General features: G+C 46.8%; 1 protein-coding gene across 1 annotated transcript; it reads left to right on the forward strand.

Moving 5' to 3' along the window:
- Positions 1-1,408: 1,408 nt before the first annotated feature.
- LOC130127211 (probable JmjC domain-containing histone demethylation protein 2C) lies at positions 1,409-13,595 on the forward strand. Its single transcript, XM_056296781.1, has 4 exons — positions 1,409-1,468; positions 5,294-5,470; positions 5,688-5,819; positions 11,422-13,595. Exons 1-4 carry the CDS (start codon positions 1,409-1,411, stop codon positions 11,512-11,514), a joined length of 462 nt encoding a protein of 153 aa, XP_056152756.1. The 3' UTR covers positions 11,515-13,595.
- Positions 13,596-22,337: the final 8,742 nt, after the last annotated feature.

A 22,337-nucleotide genomic window follows, 5' to 3' on the forward strand; every position in this document is an offset into this window, starting at 1 on the left:
TACTCCCTCCGCCACAACGAGCTGGAGTGTATGCGCCATACAGGGTAGGCTGGGTACCTCTGCATCCTTCGTGGCCTTCGCCATGTTCTTAGTGTCCTCCCTTAGAATAGTGTGTCCTTCTCCTCTCGGGGTTCCCCAGGATCGGAACGTGTCACTGGATGTGACAGCCAGAGCCCCGCTGTGTGTGACCCTGTGGTGGATCCTTGACAGGGAAGGACAGCGTTGTGTTATTTGAAGTGTTGATCAGTAAAGTGCGCGGTTTCTCTTAACAGGGACACGGGACATGCACTCCAACTCCACATGTCACGTGCAAAACTGATTGGCGTGCCGTTGTCCTTTAAAGTGCTGTCAGTATGTGTCTACCCTGTGAGGTATACCTGCGGCAGGCATACGTCCATGAAATATTGAGGCCCTGGAAGGATGTAGCCTGGATCCAAGTAGGTGGTAAGTCGTCGGAACCCCTCATCTTCCACTACAGAAAGAGGCTGCTGATCCAGGCCAGTGAATTCCTCCATCTTGGCTGATATTTCTTTTGACTTCTCCCTAACTGACAGCTGAGTGACGGAAGACTGCCTTGCTAAAGGGTTAACTGGCTTTACTGACTTGGCGCTGGCTTGCCTTTCATGCTCGCCGCATTTGACGGGGCAGATTCTCAAATGTCTGATGAGGCTCGTGGTATTAAAATGTCGTTGTTGCGTTGCACCACGAGGGGTTTCTGCTTCACACACCTTGCATACAGCCATTTTAATGTCTTTTCCAGACACCTTGTACAGCTGCCAGATAGGGCTGCACGATATTAGGGAAACATGCGATATGCCATGACGTTGCTGCATATTGCGATGATGCTATGACTCGCGATAAATATACAAATATTGAAGTGTACAGTTTTAATATCTCTCTGCTCTAGGTGTGCTGCTGACACAGAGTCCAGACAGTGGCCAGCCTGGCACACTGCATAAACACATGAAATGCAGTATTTCCATCCCAGCAACGTGGTTTTATTGAAGAAGAAAAATGCACCTGGCTGCAGCCGCTATATTGATAATGAACAAACACCACCAACTTGGTTGCATGGCAACACAGTTTCTTAATCACTTTACCACAACATCTGGGCCGATTTAGAGCAGCTACGAGGAGTTTATATCATAGATAATGACGTAACAGTCTCAATTTAAACTGACGTCTTACCAGTTTTGCAGAGTGAGTAACTCATGTTAGAATTTTATTTTTTTACATTATATTTTGTTACTGAGACGGAATCAGCCAAGTGACATTACCGCCTCTTTCCAGAAGGGGGCACCAAAGTCAACACAAACGCCTAGTAATATCGTTAAATAAAGAGCCGATAGCATTGATCGCAGTTCAAGCAGTGCTTTGCGATACGTATATCGCACATGTTGATATCGCGATGAAGGCACATCGTCGATACATCGTGCAGCCCTACTGTCAGACCGCTGGAGCCATTTTAGTGAGCTTCTTTTGCCGCGCACAGAGAAATGTCTCACGTATTTTGCGTCCTCTGATCGGCTCTTCTGATAGGCCTTAATAGAGAGCACTGATCAAACTATTTAGAAGGAAAATCGGCCAATAATGATCGGCGGCCAATCGATCGGAGCATCCATAGTTCAGACAGACTGTGTCCTAGGTGGTGGTGGTGGTGGTGGGGGGTTCTGTGCTGATTCTGCCCAGCCATTTCCGGGCTCTAGAGGTGTACAAGTCCTGCAGGATGGGCAGGGGAGCGCCAGTGTTTTGTGTTTCTCTTGTCCTTACTGTTCGCTGCAGCCTGTTCCTGTTCCTGTTTTGTTGCTGCTCTGAACCAGACCGTGATGCATGTACGCAGGGCAGATTCAATGACCGCGGTGTAGAACTGGCTCAACAGCTCCTGTGGCAGACCACACTTCCTCAATTGCCGCAGAAAGAACAAACACTGCTGGGCCTTTTTGAGGATGGAGATGATGCTAGTCTCCCACTTCAGGTCTTTAGAAATGGTAGTTCCCAGAAACTTGAACGTTTCCACGGTTGACACAGGGCTGTTGGATATTGTGGAGGGACCAGTACTGAGGGGTGTCTCCTAAAGTTCACTGTCATCTCCACGATCTTTAGCATGTTCAGTTCCAAGTTGTTCTGACTGCACCAGAGCACCAGCTGCTCAACCTCCCGTCGATATGCAGACTTGTCGCCATCCTGGATGAGTTCAGTGACCGTAGTGTCGTCTGCAAACTTCAGCAGTTTAACAGCTGGGTCCTTGGAGGTGCAGTCATTGGTGTAGAAGGAGATGCGCAGTGGGAAGAGGACACATCCCTGGGGAGCACCAGTGTTGACTGTCCGTATACCAGAAGTGTCTTCCCCCAGCCTCACCTGCTGTTTCCTGCCTGTCAGGAAGCTAGTGATCCACTGACGGAAGGCGGGGGAAACAGTGAGCTGGGTGAGTTTGGAGGAGAAGATTTCTGGAATGATGGTGTTGAACACCGAGCTGAAGTCCACAAACAGGATCCTTGCATATGTCGCTGGTCAGTCAGTGTGTTGCAGGATGTAGTGCAGTCCCATGTTGACTGCATCATCCACTGATGTGTTTGCCCGGTAGGCAAACTGCATGGGGTCCAGCAGGTGTCCTGTGACGTTCTTCAGGTGGGCCGACACCAGTTGTTCGAAAAACTTCATGACCACAGACGTCAGAGCGACAGGCCCGTAGTCATCCAGTCCTGTGAAGGAGGGCTTCTTGGGGACCGGGATGGTGGTGGAGCATTTGAAGCAGGAGGGGACTTCACACAGCTCCAGGGGTCTGTTGAAGAACTGCATTTAGATTGGAGCCAATTGGCCAACACAGGCTTTGAGACAGGATAGGTAGACACCGTCTGGACCCGGTGCTTTCCTGGTCTTGTGTCTCTGCAAAAGCCACCTCACATTCACATCCTCTACATCATTGTTTCTCAACCGGGGGTCCGCGGACCCCTAGTGGTCCGTGGTGTAATTGCAAGGGGTCCGTGAAAATAAAATATCTTTAAAAAAAGATCCTATGACATTTATAGAAATAGGATTATTTGACTCAAATGTGACTGAGACCTTTATCTACCTAAACTATAAAGGGTAACAGGACTTATTTCTCTAATTACATCTGTTTCACAAGTGTAATTTATGGTATTTTAATAAGAGATCTCGCTTCCGTTTGCATTGTTAAAAGTTACTGCATAAGAATTCTGTTGTCACATATATCTGAAAGTTACTGAATACATATTCTGTTTTGTTACATATATCTGAAAGTTACTGAATACATATTCTGTTTTGTTACATATATCTGAAAGTTACTGCGTAAGAATTCTGTTTTGTTAACTATATCTAAGTTACAACTGAAAGCTCTTATTTTTGCCCCAAAGAGTGAATAAATGCTATAATGCAATTTAAAATGCAGTTTCTACTGTTTCTACAAATTGCAACCCCCCTCCCCCAAGATCAGTTGGAGGGGTCCTCAGGGTAGATCAAAAATACGCAGGGGGTCCAGGACCCCAAACAGGTTGAGAACCACTGACCTACATGTATCTTGAGTGCAGCCTGAGAATCGGGGGTGGGGGGTGTGCCAGAGGTGTGATTTAGGCTGTTGTTGTTGGGATGGAGTGGGTGAGGAGTGTGAATTCAAATATTAGCAGAATAAGAGTCTATTGTTGGTCTTGAAATCCAGCCACATAGCTGAAACTAACACATGTAGTCCTAAGTGTGCAAGACTGGTATTAACAGTGGTTTAGGGAAAATCTTGAATCCAACATTAATGCAGGATTTGTTGAATCCTGTTGGCCAGCCCCATACTCAGTAAATGTGCTGTAGCACCTTGAGCTCGTTAGTGGAGTATTAGCAGGTAAAGTAATGTGCATGAAACTGAGTTAGTTCATTAATACAGCCAGGGATAACCTCTGGCTCTGACATTTCAGTTGCTGGAAAATAATGTGATATCCCTTTTCACTTACTTTTTAGTCAGGAATGTATTATTATTATTATTTTATTTTACATTCCTTACCGTGATGAATTTTACAACAGTTTCGTAGCTGGCGATGAAATTCCCCAAATTCTTTGACAAGTTCAAGTTTAAATGTAACTTGTGCACTTCACTAAAGTCAGCAGAGTTGAATGTTAGTAGATATGTACATCATACTTCTCTGTTGTGTCAGTAATATGAGAGCAACTTATACAGGTTTACAGTACTGCAACAAAACCCCCCAAAAACAAGAGGGGGCTGGTACAGTCTACTACCAGGCCTCCAGTAGGACTAGGAAGTAGGACTAGGAAGTAGGACGAGGAAATAGGATGAAGAAGTAGGACTAGGAAGTAGGATGAGGAAGTAGGGCTGGGAAGTAGGATAAGGAAGTATGGCTAGGGAGTAGGACTAGAGAGTAGGACTAGGGAGTATGACGAAGAAGTAGGACTAGGGAGTAGGATGAGGAAGTAGGACTAGGGAGTAGGACGAGGAAGTAGGACTAGGGAGTAGGACTAGAGAGTAGGAGTAGGGAGTAGGACTAGGGAGTAGGAATAGAGAGTAGGACTAGAGAGTAGGACTAGAGAGTAGGACTAGGAAGGGCACCAGCAGGCCAGTGGCTGTGGCAAGAGATGAGGAATATACGTAGAAGAAAAGAAAGGAAACAACACAGAAGAGTAAAGAGTGATATTAAAGGGAGAACAGAACACTGGTAAAAACAGGAATGTAGGTGTCCAGGTAGCGTAGTGGTCTATTCCGTTGCCTACCAACACGGGGGTTGGTGGTTTGGGTATGTGTCCTGGTTGCTGCACTAACACCTCCTCTGATCGGTCGGGGTCCCTGTTTTTTTTTTTTGGGGGGGGGGGATAGCGTGATCCTCCCACGCGCTACGTCCCCCTGGTGAAACTCCTCACTGTCAGGTGAAAAGAAGCGGCTGGTGACTCCACATGTATGGGAGGAGGCACGTGGTAGTCTGCAGCCCTCCCCGGATCAGCAGAGGGGGTGGAGCAGAGACCGGGACGGCTCGGAAGAGTGGGGTAATTGGCCAAGTACAACTGGGGAGGCAAAGGAGGAGAAATCAAGAAAAAGAAAAGAAAGAGGAAATGAAAGTTGCCTGAGTGGAGTGACAAGGCTGGTAGTGTAGATGTGCATGTTGTTAACTTGTGACTGTGTGGCACATTTCCATTGTTGTACTCGTCACGCTGCGTTGATCTTGGCAAATAAAAAGCTGTTTGAAAGAATGAATGCTGGTGTAACTTGGCACTCTACAAAGCCCATGAAATATTTAGCCACACCCCCCTTTTCCCGTCTCTTCCTGTCCCCACTCAGCTGAGTAAGGAGCAGGGGTTGGACATGTCTGCAGAGCAGGACCCGGTCAGAGAGCAGGGCTGGTACCTCAGCAGGAAGCAGCGACAGCGTCTGTTTGAAGAGCACGGGGTCCAGGGTTGGACCATCGTTCAGTTCCTAGGGGACTCGGTCCTCATACCTGCTGGGGCCATGCACCAGGTATTTACTGGACACATACACATAACAGCATGTCTACATCAGAATGCATAGTTACACAAGCATGTCTGCAGAACCCTCCTCACTAGCAACATGGAGAACTAATGCGTCCGTCCCTGTGTGGTGTGTCCTCCTGTACTTCTGCTACCTGACACAGATAGCTACGTCAGGTGTAGCATGAAGTCATCCATCATGTTGTCTGTCTCCCTCTCTCTCTCAGGTTCAGAACCTCCACAGCTGTGTTCAGGTCATCAATGACTTTGTTTCTCCTGAGCACGTAGTCAACTCCTTCTACCTGAGCCAGGAGCTGAGAGCCACTAAGGAGGACGTCAACTATGAAGATAAGCTACAGGTAGTGGAGCAGTGTCTTCACATCCGGTCCATGTGCTGTGTTCAGTCGTCACCAGCAGACAAACACAAAACCCAGATTAAACCTGACAACAGTCGGGTGTCCGGGTAGCGTGGCGGTCTATTCCGTTGCCTACCAACACGGGGATCGCCGGTTCGAATCCCCGTGTTGCCTCCGGCTTGGTCAGGCGTCCCTACAGACACAGTTGTCCGTGTCTGCAGGTGGGAAGCCGGGTGTGGGTATGTGTCCTGGTCTCTTCACTAGCGCCTCCTCTGGTCAGTTGGGCTGCCTGTTCGGGGGCGGAGGGCTGGGGGGAATAGCGTGATCCTCCCATGTGCTACGCCCCCCCTGGTGAAACTCCTCCCTGTCAGGTGAAAAGAAGCAGCTGGTGATTCCACATGTATCGGGGGGGGGGGGGGACATGTGGTAGTCTGCAGCCCTCCCCGGACCGGCAGAGGGGGTGTAGCAGAGACTGGGACGGCTCGGAGGAGTGGGGTAATTGGCCAGATGTAAAAGCGGGAAAATCAAAAATAATAATAATAATAATAAAGGTAAAAAGAGTAAGTAATAATGCACCACAAAGCACCATGCTGTTGTTTTAATACAGCCACAGCTGTTGGTTTTTCCAGCATGTTTGGAAAATTCAGTCCCTGATACTTTACGTAGCAAAGTATATGTGGGCACCCTTCTACTGAGTGGGTCCGGATATTTCAGCCACGCCCGTTGCTAGCAGGTGCATAAAATCCAGCATCCAGCCACACAGTCTCCATAGACAAACAGTGGCAGTGGAGTGGAGGGTCCTTAGGAGCGCAGTGACTTTCAGCATGGCACCGTCATAGGATGCCACCTTTCCAACAAGTCATTTGGTCAAATCCCTGCCCTGCTACAGCTGCCCCGGTCAATTGTAAGTGCTGTTATTGTGAAGTGGAGACATCTCAGAGCAACAGCAGCTCAGACATGAAGAAGTAGAACACACAAGACCACAGAACGGGACCACCGAGTCCTGAGGCACGTAAAAACCATGTGTCCTCGCTTACACAACTCACTACCGAGTTCCAGACTGCCTCTGGAAGCAACGTCAGCTCAAGAACTGGTGGCCTGGGGTGCCTCCATGGCCGACTGACTAGCGTGCATATCACATGGCCACATGGCTGCAACCATTACCAGCTCAACTCCAGCTGGCAGCGTTTGTTGCATGTCTTACCCCTTTCTCTCTGCCTGCCTCCACTATCACTGTCTAATAAATAAGCCAATGCACACAATGTGCTATGCTGGAGTGGTGTAAAGCACACCACCATTGGACTCACGTTCTCTGGAGTGATGAATCCCGCTTCACTATCCGGCAGTCTGATGGACCAATCTGGATTTGGCGAATACCAGGAGAACCCTACCTGCCTAAATGCATAGTGCCAACTGTAAAGTTTGGTGGAGGAGTAATAATGGTCCGGGGCTGTTTTCCATGTTCTTGCCTCTCAGTTCCACTGAAGGGAAATCTTACTGCTACAGCATACAATACCATTCTAGAGAATTGTGTGCTTCCAAGTTTGTGGCAGCAGTTTGGGGGAAGCTCTTTTCTGTTTCATCATGACAATGCTCCTGTGCACAAAGCGAGGTCCATAAAGACATGGTTTGCTGAGTTTGGTGTGGAGGAACTAGCCAACATCTTTGGGATGAATTGGAACACCAACCGTGAACCCGGCCTTCTCCCCGACATCAGTGCCTGACCTCACTGATGCTCTTGTGGCTGAATGGGAGTGAATTCCCACAGCCATGTTCCCAAATCTAGTGGAAAGCCTTCCCAGAAGAGTGGAGGCTGTTACAGCAGCAAAGGGGGGCTCAACACCATATTAATGCCCATGGGTTTGGAATGAGATGTTCATCAAGCACATATGGGTGTGATGTTCAGCTGTCCACATCCTGTTGGCCATGTAGTTTATATTTGATTGAGCCTGGTGTGTCACCTCTTCACCAACAGGAGATAAATGAGCGATAACGGTAGTCATTTTGGCCGATAAAGTAAATGTGGATATTGCCAGTTATTTTGTATAGAAAAAGGCCAAGCAACAGACATTCCTGTCAGTCAGCCAAAGTAGCTGAAGATACTGCGGTTAACAATGGCTGTCAATCATAATGACTATCTATCAATCACAATGACTATCAGTCACAATGGCTATCAGTCACAATGGCTATCGATCACAATGACTGTCAGTCACAATGGCTATCGATCACAATGACTATCAGTCACAACGGCTATCAGTCCTAATGGCTGTCAGTCACAGTGACTATCAATCACAATGACTATCAGTCACAGTGGCTATCAATCACAATGGCTGTCAGTCACAGTGACTATCAATCACAATGACTATCAGTCACAATAACTATCAATCACAATGGCTATCACTCACAATGGCTATCAGTCACAATGACTATCAGTCACAATGGCTATCAATCACAATGGCTGATTTTATCAGTCACAATGGCTATCAATCACAATGGCTATCAGTCACAGTGGCTATCAGTCACAATGACTATCAATCACAAAGGCTATCAGTCACAATGACTATCAATCACAATGGCTATCAGTCACAATGGCTATCAATCACAATGGCTACCAGTCACAATGACTATCAGTCATAATGGCTATCAATCACAATGGCTATCAGTCACAATGGCTATCAATCACAATGACTATCAGTCACAGTGGCTATCAATCACAATGGCTATCAGTCACAATGACTATCAGTCACAATGACTATCAATCACAATGACTATCAGTCACAATGGCCACAACGAGCATCCTCTGCTCGTCTCGATGTTTTTTAAAGAAAACTAAACGGTTTGTTTTGGTGCTATTTTCCATGCTTCCTCCTCCTCCTCCTCCTCGTCCTCCTCCTCCTGCTAGTTAAGGCCGTCTGTGACTCACCTGGTGGACTGTGCTGTCAGTAGACGGGGTCTGTCAGTAGGACATGACGACAGCTGTGTTCACCACGCTTTGCACCCACACACCAGCACATGATAGATACAGCCTGGTTCATACCCCCCTCTTTCTTTTCCTCTTCATCTTCCCCCTTCCTCTTCCTCTCTGTCATCCCCTCTCCTAAAATCGTCCACTGTTCAGAAGACATTTCGGCCTTTTTCTGTCTCACCGACTTAGCCTCTATTCTCTTTCTTTCTCATGCTTCAAATCCTTCATTACACAACTTATAGTGTGTGTGTGTGCGTGTGTGTGTGTGTGTGTGTGTGTGTGTGTGTGTGTGTGTGTGTGTGTGTGTGTGTGTGTGTGTGTGTGTGTGTGTGTGTGTGTGTGTGTGTGTGTGTGTGTGTGTGTGTGTGTGGGCCCTGTGATGGCCTGGCGGCCTGTCCAGGGTGTCTCCCCGTCTGCCAGCCAGTGACTGCTGGGATAGGCTCCATCATCCCTGCGACCCTGAGAGCAGGATACGCGGTTTGGATGAGGGATGGATGATGGATGGATGGATGACGGATGGATGGATGGATGATGGATGGATGACGGGTGGATATTTCAGAAATGGGAATGAGTTCCCACTCCTCCTATCTCTTGCGTCTGTTTTCATCTCTATATTACCGTATTGGTCTGAATATAAGAGAGGTTTCGTTTTTTTTTTTTCTGGAAATACGTCTGAAAAGTAGGGTCGTCTTATTTGAGGTCTGGGCTTTTAAATGTCAGTATACATTCACAACAGCAGGTGGCGCCAAATATTTGTAAAACAAGTGTTTCGATTCTTACTGAAGCAATCCAGCCCGTTTTTGTTTTTTAATTCTGATTTGTTTCAAGAATGTTCAACAGTTCGACTTGACTTGGATGGTTATTGCAGTTATTGGACCTTTGATAGGCTACATGGTGGTTTTCTTCACTATGAGATGGAGAGTCTAATTGGTATTAGAAACACCAATAGACTACACGTTATTTTAAGTTTTATGGTTGTTAAAAACATCAGCCTACCTGGTTTTATTCAATGGTTTTTATTGTCATTATTTTCAAATAAAATAAATTTCTTCATGAAAAAAAATGTTGGTTTTCAAAAAGTATTTTTCCAAAAATGAGTCTTGAAAAGTGTGTGTGTGTGTGGGGGGTCAGTTTATAATCAGGGTCGTTTTATTTTTGGGTTAACACGGTACTCTCCCTATCTTTAACAGCCTTCTTTGACAAGAGTGAGATGGACAGGTTGGACTGTCTTCATGCAGGTCTGTAGAGTCAGATGGACAGGTTGGACTGTGTTCCTGCAGGTCTGTAGAGTCAGATGGACAGGCTGGACCGTGTTCCTGCAGGTCTGTAGAGTCAGATGGACAGGCTGCACTGTGTTCTTGCAGGTCTGTAGAGTCAGATGGACAGGTTGGACTGTCTTCATGCAGGTTTGTAGAGTCAGATGGACAGGTTGGACTGTGTTCCTGCAGGTCTGTAGAGTCAGATGGACAGGCTGGACTGTGTTCCTGCAGGTCTGTAGAGTCAGATGGACAGGCTGGACTGTGTTCCTGCAGGTCTGTAGAGTCAGATGGACAGGCTGCACTGTGTTCTTGCAGGTCTGTAGAGTCAGATGGACAGGTTGGACTGTGTTCGTGCAGGTCTGTAGAGTCAGATGGACAGGCTGGACCATGTTCCTGCAGGTCTGTAGAGTCAGATGGACAGGCTGCACTGTGTTCTTGCAGGTCTGTAGAGTCAGATGGACAGGCTGCACTGTGTTCATGCAGGTCTGTAGAGTCAGATGGACAGGCTTGACCGTTTTCATGCAGGTCTGTAGAGTCAGATGAACAGGCTGGACCCTGTTCCTGCAGGTCTGTAGAGTCAGATGGACAGGTTGGACTGTGTTCCTGCAGGTCTGTAGAGTCAGATGGACAGGTTGGACTGTGTTCATGCAGGTCTGTAGAGTCAGATGGACAGGCTGCACTGTGTTCATGCAGGTCTGTAGAGTCAGATGGACAGGCTGGACCATGTTCCTGCAGGTCTGTAGAGTCAGATGGACAGGCTGGACCCTGTTCCTGCAGGTCTGTAGAGTCAGATGGACAGGCTGGACTGTTCCTGCAGGTCTGTAGAGTCAGATGGACAGGCTGGACCATGTTCCTGCAGGGCTGTAGAGTCAGATGGACAGGCTGGACCGTGTCCCTGCAGGTCTGTAGAGTCAGATGGACAGGATGGACCATGTTTGTGCAGGTCTGTAGAGTCACAGTATAAGAGTTGACTGTTCTTGCTGTCGGGAGCAGATAAGTGTCTAATGGTTGACCTCATTTCAGCCGCTGCTGGCATCATTCTGTGGTAACATGGTAAATCTATGGTAGAATCCCATCAAGCATTGCCTGTCCATACAGACAGTCTTCTACCTGTAGGTAATTATAACAAGATGTTGTATATTGACCCACATTCAATATACATATTGTAAAGACTTGGAGGTACTGTGTGATACAGCCTACATTGTTGCACAGCCTCATTAGCAGGCACTCCCAATTTTAAAAACAACTCAAATTCAGCCAAGAAATGATTTGGGGAATTCTTTCTAGGAAGTTTGAACTTTGATGATGTGGAGTGTGAAGAAGGACCTCTGCCTCCCAGACGTCCATCTTTAACCTCTCTTCTCTCCCTCTTTCTGCCCAGGTGAAAAACATTTTGTACCACTGTGTGAAGGAGGTGGTGACCTCCCTGAAGCGGGCCAGTGCTGAAGGAGCCGGGGAAGACGAGAACTCATGACACCCCATCTTCCTCAACCCTCTCCTCCTCAGAGGTCCACAGGGGTCATTGCTGGGATCCTTGTAGCTGGTTGCAAAAAAAACAAGTTGTTTCTGAAAAAGGGGATGAAACCACCATCGGCATGTCACCTTCACTGCCTGCTCCTGGTCAGCCGGCTCAGCAGGTGCTGTGAGTTGGCACTTGGTCATGTAATGTAAAACTGTAGCTGTTCTGGAACTATGTCATGTCATTTGGGACTTTGTCGTGGAACCTTCAACACCGACCTCATGACCTGAGGTGAGGTCATATGAGGAGAAAGGCATTTGAGGCATTCTTTTCCAGAAATGAAGTGATGTGGTCAAGAAGGCCTAGTCACAATGGCTTCGTCACATGACCCAACAGCAAACACATCATGTGACCTGAGAATATGCATGGATGGACAAATACAGTAACTGTGATGGTGGTTCACATCATCCCAAACCTTCAGTGCCAAGCAGACTTGGAGCAGAAGGCCTGTGGGCCTGTGGGACAGACAGCCTTGTGCTTTCTACGATAATTTTATGGTTTCTCTGTTTTAATGGGCTCAGAAAATCAGTCGGTCGAGAGGAAATCCGGTAAAGAGATGAGGGCTTAAGACTGAAGTGGCTAGCCTTATTAGAAACCACTATATTTTGTGTTTCATGGCATGTGCCATTATGTCCTCAATGTCCTCTTCTCAGCGGGGTGGAGAGAAGCCCAACAAGCATTAAAAGCAACTTGGCACTATTACTCTAATGAAGACCAATAGTATTTCAGTTTGTACCACACAGGCTGGTGGTAGCGGGATGTTCCTCATAGGGCAGGCGTAGGTGGAAATGAGCCTCGCAGGATGCTGGAGTACTGAGGGAGATGCAAGTAGGTGGCCCCAGGTCTATCAGTCCATGTGTCCTTGAGCAAGGCATGAAATCTCTTTCTGCTCTCTTGTTGTAAGCTGTTCTGGGTAAGTTGTCAGCTAGTGTTTTTAATGTGCTACGCTTATTTCAAGTCTGTGCTCGTGGTCCACAGATAAGTCTCAGACTTGGCTGATCACCGCAGCATCACCAGCAGCAGCAGCAGCAGCAGCAGCAGCAGGAGAACAACTGTGATTTTTACAATGATTAAACCCTGAAAAACGTTTAAAACTATCAAACGCTGAATCAGTTCCTCTGGACACCTTTATCGACCGATACGTTTCATCATCTAGTACCTGTCAGACATCTGTAAAACATCTGTCAGACATCTGCCTATGGTAAACGCTGTGTCCAGATGGACTGACTCAACCTTCTGTGGTTTTCTAAGCTGGGTTGCTGCGCATGCGTCAAGACGTTTAACACACAAAGCAGAACATGTCAGAACTCTTCATGAAAGCTCTTTCAGTCCGCAAGCAAACAGCGTCCCTGTTCTCATTTGTTCGTGTGTCTGAGTAGTTGGTCTGTTGTCGTTTCCCTCCTGTTGTGTTTGTTCTTGGCTCTTTTCATACGGAGTATTTTTTTCCTCTGATGTATTTATTTCATAGTTTTGATATTTCAATGTTATTGAGCTAAAAACATTGATGTAAATGTGACTTGTACAGTTGTGTTTTTTGCCACATGGTTTTCAGTTGTGATACGGCTCTACTGTGATGGAGGACACACACCAGCTCATGCCTGTAACTTTGGGAAGTGTTGCTGAGCTCTACTGTCCTCATGCCATAAAATACTTTTTATGAAAATGAACTGCCAAACTATTGTAAAGACGGTGTAAAGTTGTATTATGTAAAGACAAGAAGACCTACAAGGCTTATACACTTCAGCATTTTATTAAAACGGTATTCACTGTAAAGTTAAGGCATTTATACAACATAATGTAATTTATTTAAGAAACCTGTCTTGTTTCTCTTTGGTTAAAAAGTTACCATAGTGAACTTTTGAAGTAAATGATACAAAAATGAAAAACTATGTTGTGTACATATATACATATATACATTCACTGAGGTATTTTTTTAAAACATGGCTTGCTTCAATTTCAGATTTTAAGGTGCAAGTGTTACATGCTTTGTACATTGAAGTTCTAAAGGGTTTTACATTTTCCATTAAAATGGATTTATCAACCTTGTGGTTGCTGTGGTTTGCATACCGGCTAGTCAGGGACTGTGTCTCACTTGTCCCAAACCCGAGGAATGGATGTGTACTAACGAGTCAGAGGCTTTGGTACAGTGCAGAGTGCAGTACACTGCTGAACTGATTTCTATACATGACTAGAGTGCTACAAAGGAAGGGACAGGGGTTAGCTTAGCCTGTTAAATTGCTAACTATGCATTATATACTACATAGCTGATGTTCGAGCTGTACTTTTACTGCTCACCCTTATTACAGCCGGGCAGCAAAAGTGAGCCGGGTGTCTTTGTCCAGTTAGTTTTTCCCACTCCTGCGGAATCCCAAGATGTGTTCTCAGGTTAACTGGCAGATTGAATTTCTCCCACACTTCCTGGGTCTTCCTCGAAGTGGACCCCTACATGGAATGCCGTTTCCAATTCAAACTGGCTACTGACCACCACCTTCCCGAGTAACCGAGTTCTACCCTGCTGGGAAAACCCTCCTTCCTGCCGCTGGGATCCATCAGCCCAGAGTTTTGCTTTGAGACCGTCACTGTCAGATGTAATGCATCGCTGTAACCGCTAGTAGGCGTTTCTTTTATTTTGGGGGGGTGTCTTGTACTTTGGGGGCGTGTCTTGTACGTTACGCCCCTGTCCTTCAGTCCGCAGACGTGCTGTTGGGTTTTTAAGCTCTGCTGGGCGTCCAGCACAACGTCTGGACGGACGTCTATCTGTCGTCCTTTAGATGGTACTGAGTAAAACTCGTGTTCGCGAGTATTCTCTCGCAGTACTAGAGCGCCACTTCGTTACCCTGCGTCGTATTGGCTACTGTGAAAGAAGTCTGCGTTTTTATTCAACAGTACCTGTCTGCGGACTGCCAGACAGGGACGTAAGGCACAAGACACGCCCCCTAAGTAAAAGGAACGCCCACTTGCCAGTTCGTGCAACCTTCACATTACAGAAACCTTTCACATCACGTTAAAAAGACCGGGCCACTCCGTAAGCATTTTACTCCAGGGCAGAAAGTGTGGGGCATAAACCACTTGTCACCCCAACACAGATATTTCTGCCTCCTCATCTAAAACCCAGACTGATGGGACATGTTGTGAAAGCAGGGAACAAAGGAGGTGATGGACTTCACTATCTGAGACAGATGTTTCCAAGAATAACTGGTGCCAAGATGAAGGAAGGCCTTTGTGTTGGTCCACAAGTCAGACAGGTCCTCAGTGACAGGGAGGTAGAAGATCTGCTAGTGGGCCAGGGAAAACAGCATGGAAGGCGTTTCAGGATGTTGTGGGGGATTTCCTTGGCAACTACAGAGCACCAAACTCCACTGAGCTGCTGGACAACATGCTTAAAGCACACAAAACCATGAAGTTACACAGGTCTATGAAAATTCCTGTTGTGCACCACACGTGGACTTCTTCCCTGCTGGACTTGGTGCAGTCAGTGAGGAACATGGTGAAAGGAAAGAACGAGTCTCTCTCCTCCCCCCACCTTGTATGTTGCAAACATATCGGCGATTCTTAACCCCAGATGCCGGTGGTTCATATTGCCCCATTAGTTTAACAAATGATAGCTGAATGTTTTCCAAACTATTGCTGATCCGACTTGGTTTCTTCCTCTTATAATTGAAGGTGATTAAACAAGCTTCATTGAAAATAGGGTGTCTCGGACCAATATGAGGAAATTACTCATCATTATCCAATATTCTATTCTAATTTAACTTTATAACTACAGAGGTATAAAGTTGATCAGCCACAGCATGAAGTTTTGGGAAAGAGTGATAGAAGCTAGGTTAAGAGGAGAGGTGATGATCAGCGAGCAGCAGTATGGTTTCATGCCACGAAAGAGCACCACAGATGCGATGTTTGCTTTGAGAATGTTGATGGAGAAGTATAGAGAAGGCCAGAAAGAGTTGCATTGTGTCTTTGTAGATTTAGAGAAAGCTTATGACAGAGTGCCGAGAGAGGAGGTGTGGTATTGTATGAGGAAGTCAGGAGTTGCAGAGAAGTATGTAGGAGTGGTGCAGGATATGTATGAGGGAAGTGTGACAATGGTGAGGTGTGCGGTTGGAATGACAGATGGGTTCAAGGTGGAGGGGGGATTACATCAAGGATCGGCTCTGAGCCCTTTCTTGTTTGCAATGGTGATGGACAGGTTGACGGACAAGATCAGGCAGGAGTCTCCATGGACGATGATGTTCGCGGATGACATTGTGATCTGTAGCGAGAGTAGGGTGCAGGTTGAGGAGAGCCTGGAGAGGTGGAGGTATGCACTGGAGAGAAGAGGAATGAAAGTCAGTAGGAGCATGACGGAATACCTATGCGTGAATGAGAGAGAGGACAGTGGAATGGTCAGGATGCAAGGAGTGGAGGTGACAAAGGCATTTGAGTTTAAATACTTGGGGTCAACCGTCCAAAGTAACAGGGAGTGCAGTAGAGAGGTGAAAAAGAGAGTGCAGGCAGGGTGGAGTGGGTGGAGAAGTATGTCAGGAGTGATTTGCGACAGAAGGGTACCAGCAAGAGTTAAAGGGAAGGTTTACAAGATGGTTGCGAGACCAGCTATGTTATATGGTTTGGAGACATTGGCACTGACGAAAAGACAGGAGGCGGAACTGGAGGTGGCAGAGTTGAAGATGCTAAGATTTTCACTGGGAGTAACGAAGAAGGACAGGATTAGGAACGATTATATTAGAGGGGCCGCTCAGGTTGGACGGTTTGGAGACAAAGCAAGAGAGCCAAGATTGAGATGGATTGGACATGTGTGGAGGAGAGATGCTGAGTATATTGGGAGAAGGATGCTGAATATGGCGCTGCCAGGGAAGAGGAGAAGAGGAAGGCCAAAGAGGAGGTTTATGGATGTGGTGAGGGAGGACGTGCAGGTGGCTGGTGTGACAGAGGAAGACGCAGAAGACAGAAAGAAATGGAAACGGATGATCCGCTGTGGCGACCCCTAACGGGAGAAGCCGAAAGTAGTAGTAGTAGTAGACTCATCATTATCCAATATGCGAAAATCTATCAAAAGCAAGGTCTTGTTATTTCGCTTGATACGGAAAGGGCCTTTGGTAAAGTAAGTGGCCTTACCTATTTAGTACCATGGGACGTTTTTCCTTGGCAGGGACTGAATCAACTTGATGAAGTTGATGCACCATTCACCGAGGGCCAGTGTGGTGGTTAATGGCACGGGATCACCAGAATTCCTGTTGGGTAGGTCTACACGTCAAGGGGACTCTAGTCCCACTTGTTTTTTCCATTACCATTGAACCACTCGCCGGGGCTATTAGGAGCCACCCTAATTTAACAGGAATGCAATCGGACTTACTACATAGAAGATTGGTCTGTATAGGGATGACGTCTTATTGGTTGTTGCTGATCTACAGGAATCCATCCCTCCTATCATGTCAGTCACACATCATCTTTCAGGATACAAGATACATTTGAACAAATCAGTGGCTATGCCACTTGGGTGTGATGAGAACACACCAAACTTGCCGGACTTTCCATTTTCGTGGTCTACTTCAGGATTCACGTACTTAGGGGTTTTCAGAACTTGTCACAGTCCATCTGAGTCATTGTTTTTGTCTCCTCTTGTTTCCTTGTCTTGTGCTTCCTGTTTTAAATTGATACTCACCTTCTTAGCTGTGTCCCAATTCAGGGTCTGCATCCTTCGGAGGGTGCAGCCTGCGCGGTCTACGAAGCCGAATCCTCCGGAGGCTCCTCTGTATACCGCGTTAACGGTTGTTAAATGGGACGGTCCAGCCTTCGGTGGATTTTCTGGTTGCGTCACCTTATCCTTACGTCACGATTACTCTTGGGAGTTACTACTGAAAAATGATGGAGCCGGAGCTGCCGCTTTTGTTCTGTTTTAATTTGCCTCATGCTGGAGGAAGAGGAGATGCTCCGCCGTCATAGCCGGCGGCTGATTTATATCCGGAAGGGAGAGGACCCTGGAGAGGTAAACCTATTATTTTAACCCATGGTAATGTTATTATTAGATAGGTAGATGTGGTGGACAGTGGAGACATGTGTAGTGAGCATGTTTTGATATGTAATGAGCGCGCATGCGCGAGTGTGGAGCCTTGAGGATATGCCTAGTAAAAGGTCAACGTTATGCCTTGGTCTCCGGTCCATTCTTTACTAATATAAGTACTATAAAGTACAAGACATGGTGTCAGACGTCGTCGTCCTCGCCTCTGAGATGAATACAATCACCCGACGCAAGTGAGCGGAATGATCCGTGCAGTTTGACTCCGTGAGAAAAGAGCTTCTGAAGTGTCCGAGTGAGCTAGCAGAGCTAACGCTAACGGGGAGCTGCGTTGATACAACGTTGGAGAGGAGCATCCGGAAGGTAAAACAGAATGGATTCTCTAGTTTCAATAAGTCCGCCTGAAGCATTTGACTTGGGAGACTTTGGTAGTGGCCTAATTGGATGCGAGGTTTAGAAAGATTCCGCATAGCGGCAGCAGGACTAAATGCAAAGAGTCGAGAGAATCAAGCTAACTCGCTAGTTTACACTATGGGAGACATGGCGGAGGACGTTCTGACCACGTCAGCACTGACGGAGGAGGACAAGACAAAGTAGGACCAAGTAAAGCAAGCGTTCCATAAACATCTCATATGCAAGCATAATGTGGTCTAGGAAAGAGCAAAATTCAACAAACGTAGCCAGGAGCCTGGTGAGACGGCTGAAGCGTTATTACTGCTGTGCATCAACTGGCTGAGCATTGTCAGTATGTCAGTATTCTCCAAGACGAGATGACCAGAGACCGCCTTGTGGTAGGTACCAGAGACCATGGACCTGCAGAGAAGTTGCAGCTAGATTCTGAGTTGACTCTCGTGGAAGCTGTCACACAAATCCGCCAGAGTGAGGAAATTAAAAAGCAACAGCCTGCATTGAGACAGAGTAGCACAGATGGCACAGAGGCAAACATGGACGCAGTTAGATTCAAGTTCAAACAGAAATACTCTCCACACGGAAAAGGTGGTTTTAAACCAAAGGAAAGAGGGCAAAATAATGCAAATACTAAATGTGGCAGATGTGGGAAGACACATGAAAATTCATTCAATGCATGTCCCGCGCGCACTGCTGAGTGCAGGAAATGTAAGAAAAGGGGGCATTTTGCCCCTGTTTGTAAAACGAAAATGAGTGTGGAAGAAATGAAGGAAAATGACTTGGATGAAAGCGTAGAGACATTGTTCCTGGGCACAGTGAATTGTACAACATCCAACACATTCTGGCAGAAATCGGTTGCAGTGAATGGTGAGCAGATGACGTTCAAGTTGGACACGGCGCTACAGTGACAGTATCCCGGCACATTTGTATTCACAAAAGCGACATGGAAAGCTGCTAATGCCAACCAAAAGACTGTGTGGACCAAGTAACTCTCCCATAGAGGTGAAGGGACATGTTACTGCGGATATTAGTCACGGTGGAATTGTAGCGAAGCAGCAAGTGTATGTTGTGCCAGGGTTAGTGACTCCTTTGCTTGGCTTACCAGCGATACAAGACCTCTGCCTGCTCAGCCCTGTGCAAGCTATCACAGCAGCTGAGGTAAGCCACAAAGAACAATATCCCAGTTTTCACAGGCTTAGGTAAGCTAGAGGGAGAATACAAAATTAAATTAAAAGAAAAAGCCACTCCCTTTGCCCTCGCTGTGTTATGCCATGTGCCATTCCCCTTAAGAGGAAAAGTTCAAGAAGAGTTAAAAAGGATGGAGGAAATGGGCGTTACTTCTCCAATAGAGGAAGCTACAGAGTGGTGCTCAGGAATGGTCGTAGTACCAAAACCTAATGGAAAAATTAGAATATGTGTCGACCTAACCCGCCTGAACGAAAATGTGTGCAGGGAGCGACATATTCTTCCAGCTGTTGATGAGACGCTAGCTAAGCTAGCTGGAGCTAGGATTTTTTCCAAAGTGGATGCCACTGCCGGTTTTTGGCAGGTGCCTATGCACAAAGATTCAGCCCCACTCACCACCTTCATCACACCATTTGGCCGTTATTGTTTTAATCGGCTTCCCTTTGGAATATCATCCGCGCCAGAACACTTCCAGAAGCGTTTAACACAGATGCTTGACGGCCTAGAAGGAACTTTGTCATGCGGATGACATCCTGGTGTTCGGTGCCATACCCAAAGAGCATGATGACAGGGTGCATCAAGTGTTGCAAAGACTGCAGCAGTGGGGCTTAACTCTGAATGACAAATGTCAGTTCGCAGTGAAGCAGGTCAAATTTCTCGGACACGTCAGTTCAGAGGGCATACAAGCAGATCCTGAGAAGATTAGCGCAATTAGAGAGCCACCACCCAAAGATGTGGCTGACGTAAAACGCTTCATGGGGATGGTCAACTATGTGGGGAAATTCTCTCCTAACATCGCAGAGCTCACTGGGCCAATCAGAGAACTCCTGAAAGCAGAAAACGTGGATGCGGGGAGCAGCGCAGCAGTGTGCCTTTGAAAAGGTGAAAAACGAGCTCAGCTCATCTACTGTCCTTGCCCAGTACAGTCCAGAGAAACCGACCAGGGTGTCAGCAGACGCATCGTCTTACGGATTAGGAGGGGTCTTATCTCAGCTTCAAGAACCTGGAGACTGGAGGCCAGTGGCTTTCATATCTCGCAGCATGACTGAAACAGAGAACAGATATGCCCAAATTGAAAAGGAGGCCCTTGCTGTCACCTGGGCTCGCAAAAGATTTAAGACCTACCTCCTGGGCCTACACTTTGTGATGTGAACCGACCACAAATCGTTAATCAGTCTTCTCAGCTCAAGACCGCTGGATGACGTCCCGCCTTGTATAATACGCTTCAGATTGAGACTTCTGCATTTTTCCTACTCAATCGTACATGTACCAGGGAAAAATCTTATTGCAGCTGATGCTCTATCAAGAGCTCCACTCCAGCGTACTACAACAGAGGAAGACCTTGCGCTTCAGAATGACATCACAGCTCAAATCAATGAGGTCATTCAGCAACTCCCGGCCTCACCTGAGAAGTTGCTACAAATAAGAAGAGCACAAGAAGAAGATCCAGTGTGTAAGCAGCTGTCCTCCCTGATCCACACAGGATGAGAAAGAAGCAGTTCTGCGCCACAGTTAAAGCCTTTCTGGCAATACAGAAACGACGACCTGTTGATGGTGGATGGCCTGTTGATGAAAGGAAAGAGAAGACTGATTCCAGCAAGCATGCAACAGGACATCTTGGACAAAATTCACCAGGGAATGGTGAAATGCATGGCCAGGGCCCATGAAGCAGTGTGGTGGCCTGGGCTGACAAAACAGATCAGAGAGAAGGTACGTCAGTGTGAAATTTGTGCTAAACAGAGTCAAAATGCCACAAAAGCTCTGATGACCACACCCTTGCCATCACGCCCATGGGAACGGCTAGCAGCTGACTTATTTGAGTGGAAGAAGGGTCAGTATTTAGTAGTCATTGATTACTATTCAAGACACATTGAAGTTGCCAATTTAACAAGCACTTCAGCAACAGCTGTGATTGTGAAAATAAAAGTCATCTTTAGCCGCCACGGGGTGCCGGATACACTCATCACAGACAAGGGAACGCAGTTTGCTGCTGCAGAGTTCACAGATTTTGCTAAAGATTACAACTTTCAACATGTTACCAGTAGCCCCCGTTACCCGCAAAGCAATGGGGAAGCTGAACGTGCGGTCAAGACTGTGAAATCCTTGTTGCAGAAGAGTGAGGACCCTCACAAAGCGCTTATGGCGTACAGAGCAACTCCTCTTGCCCATGGAGGATCACCGACACAGCTCCTGATGGGGCGCAACATCCAAACACCCCTTCCGGTGTGTCCACGCACTCTCAAACCAGCATGGACAGACTTGAGAGCTTTTGAGTTGAAAGACCAGGAGCTTAAAAGACAACAGGCTGAAAGATACAACAGACGACATAGAGCACGGGAGACACCACCACTCCAGCCAGGTCAGAGAGTTTGGATACGGAATGTTCCACACACAGGAGTCGTCTCTGGATCAGCAGGGACACCACGTTTATACGTGATCCAAACCTCAACGGGCAGTCTCCGAAGAAACCGTCCTCATTTGAGAGTAGTGCCTTCACCGTCTGGAAGCCAGCCGGACTCTGGACTACACACCAGAGTTGGCAGGGCAGTCAAGCCTGTTAAAAGACTGAATTTGTAGTTTAGTGTTGTGAGTATACACGGAGCAGAATAACCTCCATACCACAACAGAGAGGATCAGGTAGTCTACCCTACCTCTCAGTTAGGTTATGTACTTGCCTTGATATGTTCATAGGCTAAAAAAAAAGAAAAGGAAAATGAGATGTGAAATGTGTGTCTAGATATGAGATGTGAAATGTGTGTCTAGATATGAGATGGGAAATGTGTGTCTAGATATGAGATGTGAAATGTGTGTCTAGATATGAGATGGGAAATGTATGTCTAGATATGAGATGTGCGATATGAAGTTAATTTAACCAGTCTACATATGCTCACGTTTACAGAGAGGTTTAAGGTGCCAGCTGTTCCCCTGCCTTGTTGGTAAAATCAGCATTAGGCTTTATTAACATGTGATTTAATTGTTCTGTAAAGATCCTGAAAGTATCAGTGTAAAAGGGGGAGATGTAGTGAGCAGGTTTTGATATGTAATGAGCGCGCATGCGCGAGTGTTGGGACTTGAAGACATGCCTAGTAAAAGGTCAACGTTATGCCTTGGTCTCCGGTCCATTCATGACTAATATCAGTACTATAAAGTACAAGACAACATGCACCCCCAA

The sequence above is a fragment of the Lampris incognitus genome, chromosome 17 (assembly GCF_029633865.1).
Source record: "Lampris incognitus isolate fLamInc1 chromosome 17, fLamInc1.hap2, whole genome shotgun sequence".
Lineage (NCBI taxonomy): Eukaryota > Metazoa > Chordata > Actinopteri > Lampriformes > Lampridae > Lampris > Lampris incognitus.

Bases quoted from the DNA above. Each gene is read 5' to 3' on its own strand.
- LOC130127211 (XM_056296781.1), top strand. From the start codon at position 1,409: ATGAAGGCACATCGTCGATACATCGTGCAGCCCTACTGTCAGACCGCT. The intron at 5,471-5,687 runs GTATTTACTGGA...TCTCTCTCTCAG, and splicing joins CTGCTGGGGCCATGCACCAG to GTTCAGAACCTCCACAGCTG. The intron at 5,820-11,421 runs GTAGTGGAGCAG...CTTTCTGCCCAG, and splicing joins ACTATGAAGATAAGCTACAG to GTGAAAAACATTTTGTACCA.